The sequence below is a fragment of the Sus scrofa genome, chromosome 9 (genome assembly GCF_054392235.1).
Source record: "Sus scrofa isolate SSC_HxYL_T2T_F1_AM1 chromosome 9, Sscrofa_HxYL_maternal_Yorkshire_Landrace_v2.0, whole genome shotgun sequence".
NCBI lineage: Eukaryota > Metazoa > Chordata > Mammalia > Artiodactyla > Suidae > Sus > Sus scrofa.
This window is the reverse complement of record NC_139391.1, coordinates 130,797,323-130,815,600: the sequence shown is the minus strand read 5'-3', so window position 1 is coordinate 130,815,600 and position 18,278 is coordinate 130,797,323. Positions and strand designations below refer to the sequence as shown.

The window sequence follows — 18,278 nt, the reverse complement described above, 5'->3', positions numbered from 1 at the left end:
TCTCATTTTTAACTCCTCTATCCTTTTTATGACTAAGTGTATTCGGTCTAAAATAATGTGTTGTAGGTTTTAAAAGAATGAATGCAGATTTTTCCTAGTGTCCATAAATTGCCAATTATCTTAGAATTTTTTCTTAATTTCCATTAAAGGGTTAAAATGGGTTCTTTTTTGAAATACATTTTGTGATCATATTTTTCTTTCATTTCCACAGGCTCCAACTTAGATATGTTATGCTGCAATGCTTTTTAGGCCATAGCTTTTATCCTTATGGTTTTGCAGAGATTAGTGAAAAATGGACTCAACCACTGGCTAGAGACTGAATTGCAGTAGGGAGAGAAAGATGCTTATTAAGTCAACTATGAATATGTTTTTTGCTCTCATTACACACTTTAAAATGCAATGTTAGCTGGAAAACAAATAAGCTACGGGAAATATCCCCAGACAATGCTACACACTAAAAGCCAGTAATTTTCTTAAAGACATTGTTTCTCAATGATAGTTACTAGTCAATTTTGATTTCTTATAAAGGCTTGGAGCATCAGGAAGGCAAAGAAAATTGAATTATTGCCAATAATTCACTACAAATAATTGACCACATTTCAATATAGCTGAAGGTCACTGACTATTTTTCTGTTTTCTTTGTTCCTAGTTTTCAAATACTGAATGACTGGTGTTGACCTTTAGCTGGCCATGTTCTCTGTGCCAGAGCCAAGAACAATCCACAGGTATTATTGACTTAGTGACTTAAAGCTGCCAAAGAGGATCCGGGATGGAACCAACATAGGGATGCAGGTCTGTAAAAAGGATAAAATTAAACATTGTACAGAAGTGGCCTTGTGCTTTCACAGCCTCCACATTAGTAGATAAAAACCATCTTATTTCTACTTTATAGACACGAAACTGAAGGAATAAGGAAACAAGTATATCCAGCATTTATTATTTTTAACAGAAGCACAGTGATGAGTTTTGGAACATACAGAGAAATAAGCTAAAGTCAATACCCTCCAAGCAGTCACAAACTAGTGGACAGGGCTGACTGTGAAAAACACAATAATAAAGACACACAATACAATAGGAGGATGACGTCTAATAGCTGGAAGGTTTTGGAAGGATTCCTCGGAGATGGAATCTGAGTCAGACGTCATGGGTAGTGAGTATTCTACAGAAAAAGTGGGATAGCAGAGGGAATAGTGAGCAAAGGCACCGAAAAGGATTTACCATGAGAACCTGTGAGTTTTCCCACAGGATTTCAGAGCAGGGCAGGGGTAGAAGGGATATAATGTGTTCAAGGGGTTTGTAGATGTCCTCAAATGCCAACTCTAGTAGCAATGCAGAGAAAAGTTAGGGAGGCAGGGAAATAATTTAGGAGGCCATCGTGATAGTTCAGGAAAGAGGTAATGGAGGCTTAAACTAAGCAGTAGAAAGAAAGAAAGTGATAGCAGAAGTAGAATCTATCTAACTGGCAAGTGACTGGGCACAGACCGTGGAGGAGCAGGATGCGTTGAAGATGATACTGACATTAATTTGAATCAGTGAACACATGACTTTTGAGCTTACTCTTGGGAATTTCTATTAGGGAGGAGGAAAAGTGGGTCTAGAAATCAGGATGTATATCAACCACAGGGATATGATGCTTGAATCCATATAAGTGGAAGAAATCACCACGGAATAGAGTACAAAGAAAAAAACGCACACACATAAACACTTTAAAATGCAGGAAGCACCTGCATTTTAAGGCAAAGAGGGGGCATGAAGGCGGAGGATTCATTGATCTCACCTGAATGGTCCGTCTGAGAGGAAAGCAGATGATGCAAGGTGATAGAAATCAAGGAAGAAACTTTCCAGAAAGGCAGCTCAGCTGCTGAGGGCACGAGGAGAAAGCAATTTCCTGTGGTCATAGAGGTCAAATCCAAGCTCCTAAACTCCACACCTACCCACTCAATTACCACGTGTGAAAAACGATGTGTATTTTCAAGAGGAACCTAATTCTCATTTTACCAATGTGAATCGGTGGGAATGGGTGATCAAAATAAATTGCAATTTCCAATCTTTATTAAACGTTCTTTGCAGCTCACACTATTTTCCTTACATTGAGCTTTTAAGATAACTATTATTAAGCAAGTGCGAGGCCTCCCCTGCCCTCCTTCATTTCACCCTTGTGGTTACATGCGAGGACTTCTGAGTCACAGAAGCTGGTTGGAATCTAACCCAGCAGATGAGGCTTGTAACCTAAGTTCTCCGACCTCAGCTTCCTCGTTTGCAAAATGGGACCGGGGTACTTACCAATTAAAGTTGCCAAGAGTACATGAGCGATTACAAGGAAAACTCTCAGCACACTGCCGTCAAAGGCTCGATTCATTTTTGCCTTTAACGTTTTGCAATCTCGGTGAGGGCAGAGGACAACTCCAAAAGCGTATGCATTTAGGGACTACTATTCCTTATGGCGTGCAGCACGGACCTGAGGCCATGTGAGCCTCATCTAGCCGGCACTCACGGAAATGTATTTGCAGGAAAAAGGCTAAAGAGCTGACAGGTTCCTGGGAACTATGCAACCCACAAAGGGAGGGCTGGTGCAAGACGCCAGGGAAAGCCAGATCGCAGGAACCGCCCGTGCCCCTCGGAGAACCACATGTCCCAGGGTGCAGCGCGCCCACCCCGGAATTTTAGCCCGGCGGATCCAACTGCGAGAGCTCCGAGGAGGGAGCAGTGCACGCTGGGACCGGTAGTTTTCAGGTCTCAAGTTCACGGGTCGGAGGACGGCCGAGGCTAGAGGTCCCTCCCCAGTCCCGCCTTTTGTCCACGTCTCACTTCTGCTGGCCAATACCCTCTCCTGTCCCCGGAGCCAGCCCCTCTCTGATCCGGTCCCCATTGGTCCTGAGGCTCAGCGTCTGGGGCCCTACCCGGAAGTCGCGTCGGGGGAGGTGGTTTCCTAGACTACGACACCGGAAAGCTGGGGGAGGCGCTCTGGGCCGCTGAGGGCGGAGGGCGGTGGCAGCGCTGGCGCTGGGGACCGGCTCGGTGGCTTCGGGAAACCGTTCGGCGACGGCGACCGCTCGCGTTCCTCCGCATCCCGCCCTCCGCACGGCTCGCAGCCCCTTTGCCACCGGCGTCCAGCAATGTGTCCCACCGGCCGGGCGTAGCAGCTGCGCGTGCGCGGAACCGCGGGGCCATGAGCGGAGCCGGCGGCGGCAGGGGCTGTGGGTCTCGGGTCCCCCAGCGAGCGCCATGGAACCTGGTGGCGGCGACGGCCGCGCTCTGTCTGGTGTCAGCCACATCCGTGTGGACGGCGGGGGCCGCGCCCATGAGCAGGGAGGAGAAACAGAGGCTTGGGTAAGGGCGCTTGGCAGCCTGGGGTGGGTTTCCTCGTGAGGCTGACCACAGGTTAGGTGCCTGTCATTGCGACCTGGGCGCGCAGTGGCCTCTCCTGTCGCGATGGGGACGGCTGTTGCCTCGAGAGGACCCTGGCGGGGTGGACAGGGTGCAGGAAGGACGGGGCCACCGCCCGCGATGCGATCTCGAGGGGACTCTCGGGGTGTCTCTGGGGCCGTCGGTGACATGTGCAAGCTCCTTGAGGCCAGCCGCGGTGTGTCAAGGCGGCTGCCATGTCAGTGGCAGGTGAAGGGGGCTGCAGCGTGTCCCTGCGCGTGAGAATTCTGCGGGTTGTCTTTCATCAGGGACGTGGTGAGATTTCTCGCATAAGTGAGCTCCCAGCTGGGAAAATGTTGCTGATCCCACAGTAGTTAAGGAAATCATGTTTACACCTGCTGTGGAAAAGGGGGTATTCATTGGAACCTGAACTTTAAACACTTTACCATTTCCTTGTGGTGTTTTCTTGTTTTGCACTTTCCTAATAGGATAGTATTTGATGGCAATATTTAAAAGACCTAATTAACTATGCTTTTTTATTCAAAGTAGTTTTAATAGGTTTTTTTGTTTGTTTTTTTAGGGCCGCACCCGCCGGCATATGGAGGTTCCCAGGCTAGGGGTCGAATTGGAGCTGTAGCTGCAGGCCTCTGCCACAGCCACAGCAATGCGCCAGATCCGAGCCACATCTAGGACCTACACCACAGCTCACCAGCAATGTGGATCCTTAACCCACTGAGCAAGGCCAGGGATCAAACCTGTGTCCTCATGGATACTACTCAGATTCGTTTCCACTGAGCCACATCAGGATCTCCATATTAGTCTTGAAAGCCGTAAATCTTCAGTTATCTGTACAGCATTGAACCCAGAGTCACTATCCCTAATGTACAATAGGTCCCACAAACAAATAAGGAATAAGCCAAGAACCAGTAGAAAATGGGCAAAGGGTGTTTAGAATTAATTCACACAAGAGGAGATACAGATGGTCAGTAAACATGAAGTTACTCAGTCTTATAATCTGAGAGATTAAAAAAAATGAAATAGCTGGGGTTTTTTTTTTTGTTTTGTTTTTTGCCATCAAGTTAATCAACAAAACGCAATACATGGATAGAGTACTGGATAGGTGGGATGTGGGAAGAAGCCTGATGGGAGTGTAAATTGCCGTAACTTATTGACAGTGTCTACTAAAATTTAAACAGTATGTACTCTTGGTTCATTAATCCCATCTCAGGGAATCTGTCCTACAGAAAACACTGTTAGAGATAGGTGTGCAAGAGTGTGCATTTTGAACTAATGGAACTGGTTCCTTGGAACATCCGTGTTATGGAATAATATTCAGACATTAAGGAGGAGGTAGGACTTTAGAAGGCTACGGGATATATTCCCAAGACAGAAACGATGTAAGTTGTAGAATAATATCTCTAGTGCCATCCTATTTTTTTGTTTGTTTTGTTTTTTTTTGGTCATGCTGGAGGCATTGCAGAAATTCCTGCGCCAGGGATCTAACCTGAGCCACAGCTGTAACAATAGGGAATACTTAACTGCTAGGCCACCAGGGAACTCCCTGTCCCATGTTTTTAAAAAAACAAAAACCAGAAAGAAATTGTTTAAGCTCAGGAAAACATTGAAAGATGACTGCCTCCTCGCGTTAGGATGGAGGGGAGGTGGAACCATCAGGTTTTGTTTTATATGCAGGCTTCCACATTGTTTAAATTGTTGCAAGAGTCTTGATTTAGTTTTTAAATAAAATAGCAATAAAAGATGCTTGTTGGGAGTTCCTGCTGTGGTGCAGTGGGATTGGCAGCATCTTGGGAGCACTGGGACAAGGATTTAATCCCCCTTCCTGCCCAGTGGGTTAAGGATCCTGCTCTGCTCCAGCTGCGGCTGAGGTTACAACAGTGGCTCGAATCTGATCCTGGCCTGGGAACTCCATATGCTTCCAGCAGCCAAAAAAAAAAAAGATGCTTGTTGGAAAAAATAAAGTATCAACTATAAAACAGAATTACCTGTAAACCATAGTAAGTATCTTAAATTTTCTGTTTATGGATTTAGTGTATCATTGATAACTGCTTGACTGAATACCCTACCCTGTGCCAGGCACTTTATATGTGCTATCTCTGTAATCCTCTCTATTTTGTAATGAGGCGGATGTGATCCCCATTTTGCAGATGGGGAAACTGAGACTCAAGTTTGACTTGTTCAAAGTCATAGAGTTGGTAAATGGTGAAGCCAGTATTCAAGCCAGGGTCTGTCTGTATGACTTCAGAGCCTGTGCTCTCCACTATGCTGAACTTCCATAAGACTGAAAGAAACTTAGGGACAGCAAGTATTTTTATTTGACCACTACTCCCCTTTCTTCCCTTTATATTAAACTTTTTTATTTGGGGAAAAGTCATTGGATAACTCAACTTTGACCAGAATTAATTTTTAATTGGAAAAGTCCAACTACATTGGCTTGAGATTTCAGCTCAAATTATGAGATCATTTATGAATGTGAAGTTATAATTATTTAGGCCAGTTAATTTAGATTGCCTTACTCTAGGGTAAGAGTGGAATAAGTCTAGAGCTATAAATCACAAATTCACAATTGCTTAACTGCTTTCTTCTCTGGGAATTTTTAGAAAACTGAATGCTGATTCGTTGGGTTTACCTGTACAGGTTTTTTTTTGAAAGCCCAAATAATGATTTATGATAAAGCAGAAAATGCCCCGTCCCTTTCCCACCCCCTCACAAAACTAAACTGATGATCAAGACTGGAATTGTCATAAATAGTACGCATTTGCTCAGTTGCTTGCAGTTTATAGTTTATGGACTTAATTACCTGGTCATATATAGTCCTAAACTTCCTGGAACTCATTTTTTGTTTTGTGTTTTAAATGTTACAGCAGTTGTTAATGTTTTTACCTAAAAAATGAAGTGTAAAACAGTCCAGTTTCTGTAGCATGTTGGCAAGCAATGTAACTTTAGTAAAAGCCGACTTATAGAAATTATTCAAAATGAAGAAAGAAACATAATCTTTGAGCTGTGGATCTGATTTCTAGTACATTTTTATCCAGTTGTTGAATAGATCTAAAGCCTTATAGAAAAATTTTTTTCTGTATAATATTCTACCATTCTGTATTTAAATATGTCTTCGTTAGCACTTATGTCTAATTGAGGGAGCGGGGAGCTCAACTGGGTATTAAACATCTCCACTTTGAAGTATGTGTTGTGAAATTTGATGATCATGTGGCTGCATAAGTGTAAGGATTGGAAAATAATGTGTCCTTATTTGCAGTCATGGTTTATTCATAGTGTTGAAGCTTGAATGCTGGCAAAATTGTGTAAACAAGTTAAAGCTTATGTTATTTATCTGTAATACACACGTCTAGGTGCAACTACTACTGATTATAAGAATTTACTTGTTGGCATTTTGTATTTTGTTTTAGTGGAAGGAAAAAAGAATTTCCATATTTTCGTTGATATCAGTGCTTGAAGGGAAATTTAACTTTTTTGTTTCTTAGCTAATTTGAGAGCTCTTTATCTGCAGCATCATAAGGAAATGTCTATAAGGATTCTTTGAGATACTCTGTAATTTTCTGAGATAGCTTGATCTATATCATACATATAAACACAAAGAATATCTTAGCAAAGTGGCTTACCCCCTTGTTTTTAACCAATAGGTGTTTTTAAATGATTAGTATTCATAAAAAGTTGTCGGGACTTAGCTTATTCAGTTCATAACTTTTAGTGTACTTGATTTTGCTGGTTATTATAACCAGGATCTGGAAATGAGTCCTTCTCTAGCTTTAGAGTGAAAAGGACTACATATCTAGCTTTATGATTACCGTATTTCATCATCTATGCTTACCATTTTTAAAACGACAATTGCAGTATAGCAGGAGGTAAAATAAAAATATATCCAGCCATTTTCTTTAATACTTACTTCAGTTTTTGCTGTTAGTGCTATTTTTGCTATTAGAACTTTGAGAGTAATAGTAATAATTTTTGCCGTTAGAACTTTGAGAGTAATAGTAAGAATTAATAAAATACTAGTTTTTTTTTTCTTTTTTTGAGAGACTTGGGCTTGTCTGGCCATAGCATTAACTTTTGTGGTTTTTTTCTATAACCCTCAATCCCCCAAATTTGAGAGTGTTTAATTAAAAGACTGATTCCTTAGTCCGAACCTTGTAGATTTAGTTGATGTTATTTAGAGATCAGAAACCTCCATTTTAAACAGTCATCTTGGGGATTTTGAGAAACATTTAGCCCAAACACACAAGTCTTCTTTTGAGGATTACTTTTCTCGTTTTAGGGTTGAATATTGTTTATTTGACCTTTGACACTTTTTTAAAGGAGCAAAAAAGTGTATCATAAAAGCATAAAAATGTATGTTTTAAAAATATGACAAATATTAAGAAATATAGCTTAAACTAAGCATCAGTGATCTTATTTGGTTTAAGGGGAACGGCAGAGGCTTGATAGTTTTGTTATTTCCTTAGCAATACACACAGCCACCCCTCTCTTTTGAAAGAATGTATAGTGTAAGCAATAAGTAGTAACAATAATTATTTCTTTGGGGACTCTTCAATATTTTCCTCTTTCAAGACATTTACGTTAAATGTTTGTTAAGAGGTAATTTTTTTTAAATCAGATTTTCATCTCTCTGTATTATTCAGTGATTTTCTTAGGGAAAATTATAAGAAGAATTTTACTTAAAATGCTAGAATAGTAAAAGTTTAGCCCGGGTCTTCATGATTCATGAATGCTTGTCTACTAACACTGGTGGATTTCCTGACTCTGTTTATGTTCCTTTCTAGCTAAGTATTTCTTTTGTTTTTTATTGGTATGTGTTTATGAAGGAATGATAACTTTTTAAAAGACAGTAAATAGAATATACTTAACTTTTTTCATTTCTGCTCTTTTAAAATTAGGAATCAAGTACTGGAAATGTTTGATCATGCTTATGGCAACTATATGGTAAGTAGAAAGCTTATCTTTACCATTTATGTGAGCTAATTATTATGTGAGCACAGTCAATTGGGAATTTTAAAACCTGAATTAATAGCACTTTTTTTTTAAAGGAAATTTTTTAAAAAGAGTGTATTCCTGATAGTGGTTCTTAGAGAACCAATTTATTGCGTAGTTAGGAATAAATGGAATTAGATTATGAAGCTTTGCATTTAAATAGTTTCTTCAGATGCTATCAACAATGTTTATTAAATACTTTATATAGTTAGATATTATGGATATAAATATGAATAAGATGTTATCTTTGGCCTTAAGGGAAATGATTCTATTAATTTAAAAAAACTATTTATAATATATTCACTCTATGAAGAAACCATTGCTTAAGAGATTCAAGCTATCACCTAGATGCTGTCCGAATTATATCCTCACGGTGGTCCTTGATTTGAATATATTTTACTTTCTAGATATGCTGATCCATATTGTTTTAAAATGTCTTAGTGCTCACTTGATAAAAAGTAGCAGGTTTAGTTTTACAGGATGAAAAAGTTTTGGAGACCTGTTGCACAATTGGGTCTGTGGCTGCCCCACTCCCCACCCTGGCCACTGCTTACCACTTAAAATTATCTTAAACTGCAAAAATAAATAAATAATTTTTAAAAGGAAATAGCCAGCAGAGTTTACAGTTCAAAAGGTAATTTTACATGTAAATTTGTATAGTCTTGAAAAGAATCAAATTATTCTGAAAATTCTTATGACCTTGTTTTTACATTTTAACATAGGTCCACAGATTTCCTTTTATGGTTAAGGCTTATTAAATGTGGTTGGGAAAAGTTTGGCAAGAAGCTGATTTTAATTGATTCGGCTCTAAGTATTTTTCATCTGATTCTGAGTCCATTTTTCATTATATATTACCCAAATATCTTCATATGTTAATATTACTTTTATAACATGTAAGTATATATGCATGTATGCATTTTTATATTGTTTAAACATGTTCTATATTTAATTATTATTCCATTTTATATTGTACATTTTTTTTCTTTTTTGGCCACTTGTGGCGTATGGAGTTCCTGGGCCAAGGATCAGATCCCAACTACAGTTGTGATCTATGCCGCAGCTGTAACAATGCGGGATCCTTTAACCCACCGTGCCAGACTGGGGATTGAACCTGCGTCCTGGCACTGCTTTTACACCATCGATCCCACTGCATCACAGTGGGAATTCCATATCGTACGTTTTTTTGTTTGTTTTTTTGTGTGTTTTTTTGTCTTTTTGCTGTTTCTTTGGGCCGCTCCCGCGGCATGTGGAGGTTCCCAGTCTAGGGGTCGAATTGGAGCTGTAGCCACCGGCCTACGCCAGAGCCATAGCAGCGCGGGATCCGAGCCGCGTCTGCAACCTACACCACAGCTCACGGCAACGCCAGATCGTTAACCCACTGAGCAAGGGCAGGAACCGAACCCTCAACCTCATGGTTCCTAGTCGGATTCGTTAACCACTGCACCACGACGATAACTCCTATGTCGTACGTTTTTTAAGAGTACATACTGAGTGTTGTGTTTTGTTTGGCCACACCCACATGGAAGTTCCTGGGCTAGGGATCCAACCCATCCCACAGCAGCGACCGAAGCTGCTGCAGTAACAACTCTGAATCTTTAACCTGCTGGGCCACAAGAGAACTCCTATACTGAGTTCTTAATAAAAGTTTTAAAGATATACTAGTGATGAAGTTTGGGTTATTTTTGACCATCTTGAAAACAATTTTCAATTCATTTCTTAAAACCTCAGCCATTCCTTTAACATTTCTTTCTAGGAGTTTCCATCCTGGCTCAGTGGTCAGTGAACCAGACTAGCATCCATGGGGATGCGGATTCGATCCCTGGCCTGGCTCAGTGGGTTAAGGATCCTGCGTTGCCATGAGCTGTGGTGTAGGTCACAGATGCAGCTCGGATCCCACGTGGCTGTGCCGTAGGCCAGGCGGCTATAGCTCCTATTAGACCCCTAGCCTGGAAACCTCCATATGCCTCAGGTTCTGCCCTAAAAAAAAAAAACCCCAAAGACAAACCAAAAAACCCATTTCTTTCCAAATCATTTATCCCTGCTTAATTCAGCTTGGGCAAAGCATAATTTAATTTTACAGATCTAGGCTGATGGTTTTGTGGTGGCCAAGTGCATCTGTGCTATACCCTCAATCCTAAACCATGACAGAAATGAGTGTTTTTAGTTCTAAAATTGAATGGGAATTCCCACTGTGGCACAATGGGTTAAGAATCCAACTGTTGCCATTCAGATTCAATCCCTGGCCTGAAAATTACCATACATTGCAAGTACAGCCATGAAATTAAAAAAAAGTTGAATGAAACGGTATACAGCTGGGTCAGTTAAATACATCTCTCTGTGACTAGGATCCTTTCTTTGTAAAGCATAGTATCTTTAACATCTTGTTTCTTATTAGTTAAACAGCAGAAAGTTGTATCAGTACGTTGTTTCCTAAACAGACTGCACATAGTACATGGGTGTGTCACAGAGCAGGTACCAAGGGCAGTGCTCAGAGGACTTCCTGGTCCAATTCCTTTTTATTGGATCCTAACTGGGTAACTTTCTATTACAACCATCTACCTACAAGATGCAAAGGAGAGGGATTTTGACTCCAAAGACCAGGAACTCCTGGAATCAAGACCCCCCCCCCTCCATTTTTTCCATGGAGCCACACCCACCTGCCATCCACTGCAATAGGTATTTTAAAATGTTCAACGGTTTTATTTTACAACATGAGTGACTCTTGCAACGTACTTGTGCTGTGCTCCACTTACGTGAGGTTTGTAATCCAAGATTTAGTCTAGAATTCACACTTCCCCTTTTTAAGTTCTCAACTAATGTGAAATAGTTGTAAAATATTAAACAGAGACCAGGTGCCCTGTATTTGTTACTTGAAGTCAGTTGAAAATTTTTCCTAGTTCGTATACTCAGAAGCACTGTTAGCTTGCTGTAGAGTAAAAATGTATGTAGGCTTTTGGAGTTAGATAGGTTTGAGTTCAAATCCTATGATAGCTATTTAATAGCTTGCACGTTAAACAGATTATTTAACCCACCCTGAGCAGTGTTTCCCTAAGTAAAATGGGAATAATTATAGAGGACTGTTGTAGACTGTATGATTTTTGAGAACAGGGACCATTTTCTTTAATTTTTAATAAATACATCTTCAATATGTCATGTGCCTAGCATCATGCCTATTACATAAATTTTTTATTTTTTGTTGTTGGTTCTTAAAAGAACCAAATTGAATTATTGTGAAAGTATAATCAAATAGTGGGGCTTTTTGCATATGATTATTGTGATATATCTTTGCCTTTTAAATTCAAAGAAATTATGTAATATGTTTTATTAAAAATACAAGTTAATGGTAAATTTGGGGACCTATAACTCTGTTTACTTTTTTGTGTTAGTTACCTACTATGCTAAAATGTGAAATGCCTGGCACGTGGTGGGCTTTTAATAAATGTTGAATACTTTTCATTTTTTTCTAGTTTTTAAAAATATTACTCTCCATTCTACTCTCCATTACAGCAATTCCTTTTAATTTTCTTTGTTCTCGGGAAAACAAGGTTATTTTCCAAAGACAAGACAATATAAATATTATTAAGAGCAAGAATTCTGGTAATAGAGCAGAACAGCCTGAAGTGGCTCTGCTGCTTACCAGCTGGATTTCATTGGGAGAGTTACCTAATCTCCCTGAGCCTATTTCCCCATCTCTCTGAAATGGTTTGCCTGCTTCACAATGTTGTTGCGAGGATTAAACAAGTTAATGTAATTTGTGTCTAGCGCATAGGAAGCGCAGTGTAACTTACCATCACTATTGCTACCAATTCATTCTCTACCCGAGATTGAAATTGCCCTCCTAAAATTCAGTCTAGGCTTTATTCAACTCAGAACTTGTTCCTCAGATATGCATAGAACTTTCTTCAAACACACTCATTCTTTCCTCTTCTAGGCATACAGCCTTTGAGCTTATTTTTTTCTTTCCTTTTTTATGATTCCCTAGGTTCTGTTAATGCTGTTTTTCAGTAACAATGCCCTGCCAGCCTTAGGTAGATTAGTACACCTCTGCCATCTCTAGATGTTACCTCCAGGAATTCTCTGATTTCATCAACTAATGGCATCAATGTTAATATCATAACAATTATATTTGACAGATCTCTAGCCCCATTCAGACTGCAGTTTATCCACAGTGAATTGCACAGATGGCTTTCTCTTTTCCCCAAATAACATGAAATTAGATGTTTGTTTTGGCAGTTCTTATATGACCTTATTAAACCTCAGACCACAGCCACTTTAGAGCTACTGTTAGCATGTTTATAGTATTTGTGCTGAGGTTAGTTTGCAGATTAATTTAGATGACAAAATATATGTATTTAGGCCGCCAAATGCAGAACCATTTTGGATCTAAACTCTCTGATCTGATCTTTCTTTTCTAATATTTTTTCCTGTCTACTGAAGACAACTCAACTATTATTATCATTATTTTTGCTTTGGAGAAATAAAGATGAATGTATTCCTAAAATGCAGTAGCAGATTAAGACATCACCCAGCAAGCACATACAATATTAAGTGTTTTGAATGACAACTCTGGGGGTTTCTGGCAGGTAATGTGTTTCTTCTCCATTCCATGCGGCTCAAACTAAGAAGTCGATTTGTGTATAGAATGGGAGAAAAGAGTTTGGGATGCACCTCAAACAAAGGCCTGACTTTTGAACTTTGTCCTTGTAAAAACGCTAATAATACACTGAGGCTTCATTTTTACTTCATTGAGACACAGCATAATAGGTAAGAACATCTACCAAGGAACCCTACGGCTGCTGGATTGAAATCCTGGCTCATGTGTCCGCCGTGTGACTTTCAGCCAGTTTCTTAATCTCTTTGTAGACAGCTCAATTATTAACTGTTACAAGCAGAAATTACTTTGATAGAGCCCTAAACATTGTAAATAAACTCTAAAAGTAAGCATGGTTTCCTTTAACCTGTAACATTATACCTTATAACCACTTGTAAGCTTGATTTTGAGAGCACACCTCAAAGATAAAAATAAATAGAAGACAAAAGTAAGTAAATACATTAAAAAAAAATGAAAGGAACTTTATTTGTTTATTTATTTTTAGGGCTGCACCCATGGCATATGGAGGTTCCCAGGCTAGGGGTCCAATTGGAGCTATAGCCGCCGGTTTACGCCAGAGCCACAAGGGATCCAAGTCGTGTCTGTGACCCACACCACAGCTCACAGCAGTGCTGGATCCTTTAACCCACTTAACAAGGCCAGGGATTGAACTGCGTCCTCATGGATACTAGTCAGGTTCATTACTGCTGAGCCACGCTGGGAACCTGCATTTTAACCGTTTTTAAGTGTACAGTCCTGTGGCATTAATTACATTCACATTGTTTTACAGCCATCACTGTAGCTTTTGCATATTCTCCATTTGAAAATTCTGTACCTGATATTTCTTTTGACATTTTCTTCATCAAAAAGAGGGGTTCTGTAAATAAAGTAGTTTAGAAGTGGTGCTCATGGTTGGAAAGTAGGAAGATAATAAAAATCTTTGTGTAGATGATAGTAAGACTACCTTTTGTTAACCATTGTTCCTTGGCCTCTGTTTTGAGAGTATCCTAAAACTGCCAGAATGACTTAAGAAATTCTGTAGTATCCTCTCACAGGTTTCTTTCTTTCTTTTTTTTTTTTTAAATCACACTTTGATATACTATGTAGGATTTCAGCTCAGCAGAACCAGGTCTTTCTGTTTATTTAGGTGTGATTTACAGACAAAAAGCATTTCCAATTTGAAATGCATGGTCCCCAGTGGGACAGGTTGTGAAGAGTTGTTCACCCCCACAGTCACGATACGGAACATCTCTGTCACTCCGGGATGCTTCCTCCTGCCCCTCGGTAGTCCTTGGTAGTCCTTTTCCCTGCCTCTGATCTCTGGCAACCATTGCGATCAGCTTTTGGTCACTGGTTTTCCCTTTTCTAGGGTTTTGTATCAGTGGCATCGTACAATATTCAGTGTTCTGGTTCCCATGGTTTCATGTAGCATGATGCTTTCGAGATTTATCCATATTTTTGGAGGTACTGTAGTTGCTATTTATTGCTCCGTAGTAGTCCGTTGATTTGATAGAACACTGTTTCTTCACTCACCAGTTGATACATATTTGGCTTGTTTCTGGTCTGCGGCCATTAGTTAAAATGGCTATAAATCTGTGAATGCAAATTTTTATGTGGACGTATATTTTCATACTTAGAAATTGGATTGCTAGGTCATATGGGAAGGCTAACTTTTACTTTTTACAAGAAACTGACAGACTTTTCTAAAGTGTCTGTAACATTTTGCATTCTACAGGAGCAATTATAAGAGTTTTAGTTACTCCATATCTTCTCCAACACTGGTATTTTCAGTCTTTTTAATTTTAGGCGTTTTAGTGGGTGTGTAGTGGTATTTGTTGTGATTTTAATTTGATTTTTCCTGATGACTAATGATGTTGAAAAAATCTTCCATTTGCTTAGTATGTCTTTTTTTGGCAAAACATCTGTTCACATCTCTTACCATTTTAAAATCAGGTCATTCGTCCTGTTATAACTGAGTCATAAGAGTGATATATTCGGGATGTCAGCCCTTTTTCACATATATGTTTTGCAGATATTTTCTCTCAGTCTGTACTTCATCTTTTAATTTTCTTAATATCTTTCGAAGTGCCAATGTCTGGAATTGTGACCAAGTCCAGTTTACCCTTTTATGATTCATGTCTTTTATATCCTACTCCCCCCAGATATTTTCCTAGCCCAAAGTCACAGAGGCTTTTTTTGTTTTCTCTAGAGGTTTTGTAATTTTAGCTTTTTCATTGAGATTTATTACCCATTTTGAATTAATGTCTGTATGTATGGTATGAGGTAAAGGTTTGTTTATATCTTTTTTCTATGTGGATATCCAATTATTCCAGCACTGTTTGTTGAAAAGAATATCCTTGGCTCACTGAATTATTTTGGCACGTTTGTAAAATCAGTTAACCATATATGCATAGGTCTGTTTCTTGACTCTGGTCTTTCCCACTGATCTGAATATCTATTTGCACATCAGTATCACATTTTCCTGATTGAATGATATTAAGTCCTGTAAGCAGGCAATAGAAGTTTTTCAGCTTTGTTCTTTTTCAAAATTGTTTTGAATATTCTAGATTCTTTGCATTCCCGTGTAAATTTTAGCATTGTATTATCAATTTCTACCCAAAAAGCCTATTGAATTATTGATTGGAATTATGTTGAAACCTATAGATCAGTTAACCTCTTAACAGTATTGTCTTTCAGTCCATGAACGTAGTATCTCTGTTCACTTATTTGGCTCTTAATGTTTTGTACTTTTCAGTGTACAGCTCTTACACATCTTTTGTTAAATTTATTCATAAATATTTCATATTTTTTGTGGTATTGTAATTTGTAGTTTTTCAGATTTTAATTTCCAATCGTCCATTGATGTTAATACAGAAATACACTAATCTGTTAACCTTATATCCATGGAAAACTCACTTATTTTTAGTAGCTTTTTTGGTAGATTCCTTAGGATTTTTCATGTGGTCAGTCATATCATCTGCAAACAAAGGAACTTTTCCTTCGTCCTTTCTAAACTTATGTGTCTTTTATTTCTTTCATAGCAGTGGCTAGGATTGTAGTATAATGTTGAAAAGCAGTGGTAAGATCCTTGTCTTGCTCCTGATCTTTGGAGAAAGCAGGTAGCCTTTTACTGTTAAGGATGATATTACCTGTTGGTTTTTCATAGATGCTCTCTCTATATAGTAAGTGCCTATTTCTAGTTTGCTGAGAATTTTCATCACAGGGTATTATTGAATTTTATCAGATGCTTTATCTGCATTATTTTTTTCTGCATTATTGGTAACAATCCTCCTAAAAAAATCTGTTGGTGGCAGGACTATTTCATTATAACATTATTATTTATTATCATGTATTTATTTCATATAATATTATTTCATAAGTTCAATTTATGTTATCATTGATTAAAACCAAATTGATTAAGGAAGTTCCCTCGAGGCCTAGTAGTTAAGGATCTGGTATTGTCACTGCTGTGACGCAGGTTTGATTCCCAGCCCCAGGAACTTCTGCATACCCGAAAAAAAAAAAAAAAAAAAACAAAAACAAAAAAAACCCCAAATTGATTAGGATGTATTGAAGGATTTGGAAACTTTGGTTCTCATCTTATTTTGAGTACAAAGTTTTAAAGTATGCTGACATGCTGTTCTGTTGTGATTAATTTAAAATCATGAGACAACTGCAGTTTTGTTATTTATTTCTCCTCAGTGCTTTTGAAACATTTCATAAAATATGTTACCTCAAAGGACCATATGTTCAGTGTAGGGGGTATTAATAATTTAATAGTTTAAATAAATGGAATCCTAAACACCTGAAAAACGGTTTGATAAATGAGTATAAATGTGAACAAAAGGGAAAAGGAAAATTTGACTTGAAGTGAAAAGAAAACTAATAAATTATGCACGTTTAATCGGTAATTAGCATATGCTATCAGTGTATGATAAATGGTTTATTAAATATCATTTAATTTTTACTTTAGGAAGGAATATCTTAGCTGCCTCAAAGAGGGAAGTGTTTAATAGTGAGGAGCTGGAATAAAACATTTAAAAGTGGATGTAGGAGTTCCCGTTGTGGCTCAGCAGGTCCCGACTACTATCTCTGAGGATGCTGGCTCGATCCCTGGCCTCAGTCATTGGTTAAGGATCCTGTGTTGCTTGCCACAAGCTGCGGCATAAGTCACAGATGCGACTCGGATCTGGCCTTGCTGTGGCTGTGGCTGTGATGTAGGCCGGCAGCTCAGTTCTTATTTGACCCCTCGCCTGGGAACTTCCATATGCCATAGGTGCGGCCCTAAAAAAAAAGCACATATAATTTTATGGGGAACTAAATCGATTTGATATCTTCAATAACTCACCATTATAAATAATGCTTTTGTTTTATTATTGTTTTTAGTAGAATAAAGTCCCTTCCCTCTGCCTTCTTTTTGGAATTGGTTTTTCTAAAAAGTTTTAGATGCTGCTTTGACTTGAGTCTTTTAAAGCAGAGTTATTTCAAAGTGCTACTAAATTTGGAATTTGATATGGAGAGTCTACAACGCTTTATTTTATGTTTTTGCTCTTGTTTTTAGCTAGGCACGTGTTCTACTTAATTTATATAGGACTCTTTATCACCTGAGTTTTCCTTTGAGTCATAATCTCTAAGGGTTTTTCTGTTTTTCCCTGCTCTGAGTCATTATAATATGAATTAAGAAGAGAAAGCCTTACTATTCCTCAAATAGCCAAGATATTTGAAGTGTAACACAGCTGTTCATTTGCAATGTATGCATTGCTCTGAATTTATGCAAACCAACTGTAGTTTGCTTTGTGGTTAACCCAAAGAAAAAGTTGTGGTTTTGTTTTTATCCTTAATGTTGAAACAGGGGAACATAAAGTATTTTTTACACCTGGTTCAAAATCCCCTTATTTGATTATTCTGGTTTGCAGTTGCTATTAATATTTTTCTAATCTGGAGAAGTTCAGGGTTTGAGTTTCATATTTAATTTCAGACAAAGGTGTTTGTGTATGTATGCATGTGTGTTTTGCAAGACCCTAAAAATAGTAGTATTAAGTTTTCTAAGCAGTGGTTTAAAAAGTAAGGAGTGCTTTACAATCAAATTAACATTCTAATGATCTCCTACAAAGTCCTTTCAAAATACATCAAGTTTTTAAGAAGATTCCTTATCTTGAGTTACTTCTGAATGTTGCTTATTGTATTAAATATAAAACCATAAAGCAGTAAAAATTTTGTGCATTCTTGATGAATTATGGTCCTATGGGAATTAACCAAAGAAGTAGTGAGGAACTTGACAGCTAAAAGACACAGGTAGGAGTTCCCATCGTGGCTC

The 18,278-nt window shown here is 38.5% G+C and overlaps 1 protein-coding gene and 1 long non-coding RNA gene across 7 annotated transcripts in view; one reads left to right on the top strand and one right to left on the bottom strand.

Annotated features, from left to right (window-relative positions):
- Positions 1-1,030: 1,030 nt before the first annotated feature.
- On the bottom strand, positions 1,031-2,417 carry LOC110262256 (uncharacterized). The gene is made up of 3 exons (XR_014816515.1): positions 2,284-2,417; positions 1,778-1,861; positions 1,031-1,159 (listed from the first exon to the last, which is right to left on the bottom strand). It is a non-coding gene; the product is annotated as an uncharacterized LOC110262256 (long non-coding RNA).
- Positions 2,418-2,952: 535 nt separating this feature from the next.
- EDEM3 (ER degradation enhancing alpha-mannosidase like protein 3) overlaps positions 2,953-18,278 on the top strand; it is a 74,104-nt gene continuing 58,778 nt past the window's right edge. For all 6 annotated transcript variants that reach the window (XM_021102628.2, XM_021102625.2, XM_084977966.1 and 3 more), the window contains exons 1-2: positions 2,953-3,330; positions 8,277-8,322. In XM_021102628.2, coding sequence (XP_020958287.2) covers positions 3,170-3,330; positions 8,277-8,322 — 207 coding nt within the window. In that variant the 5' untranslated portion in view covers positions 2,953-3,169. The remainder of the gene's footprint in view (positions 3,331-8,276; positions 8,323-18,278) is intronic.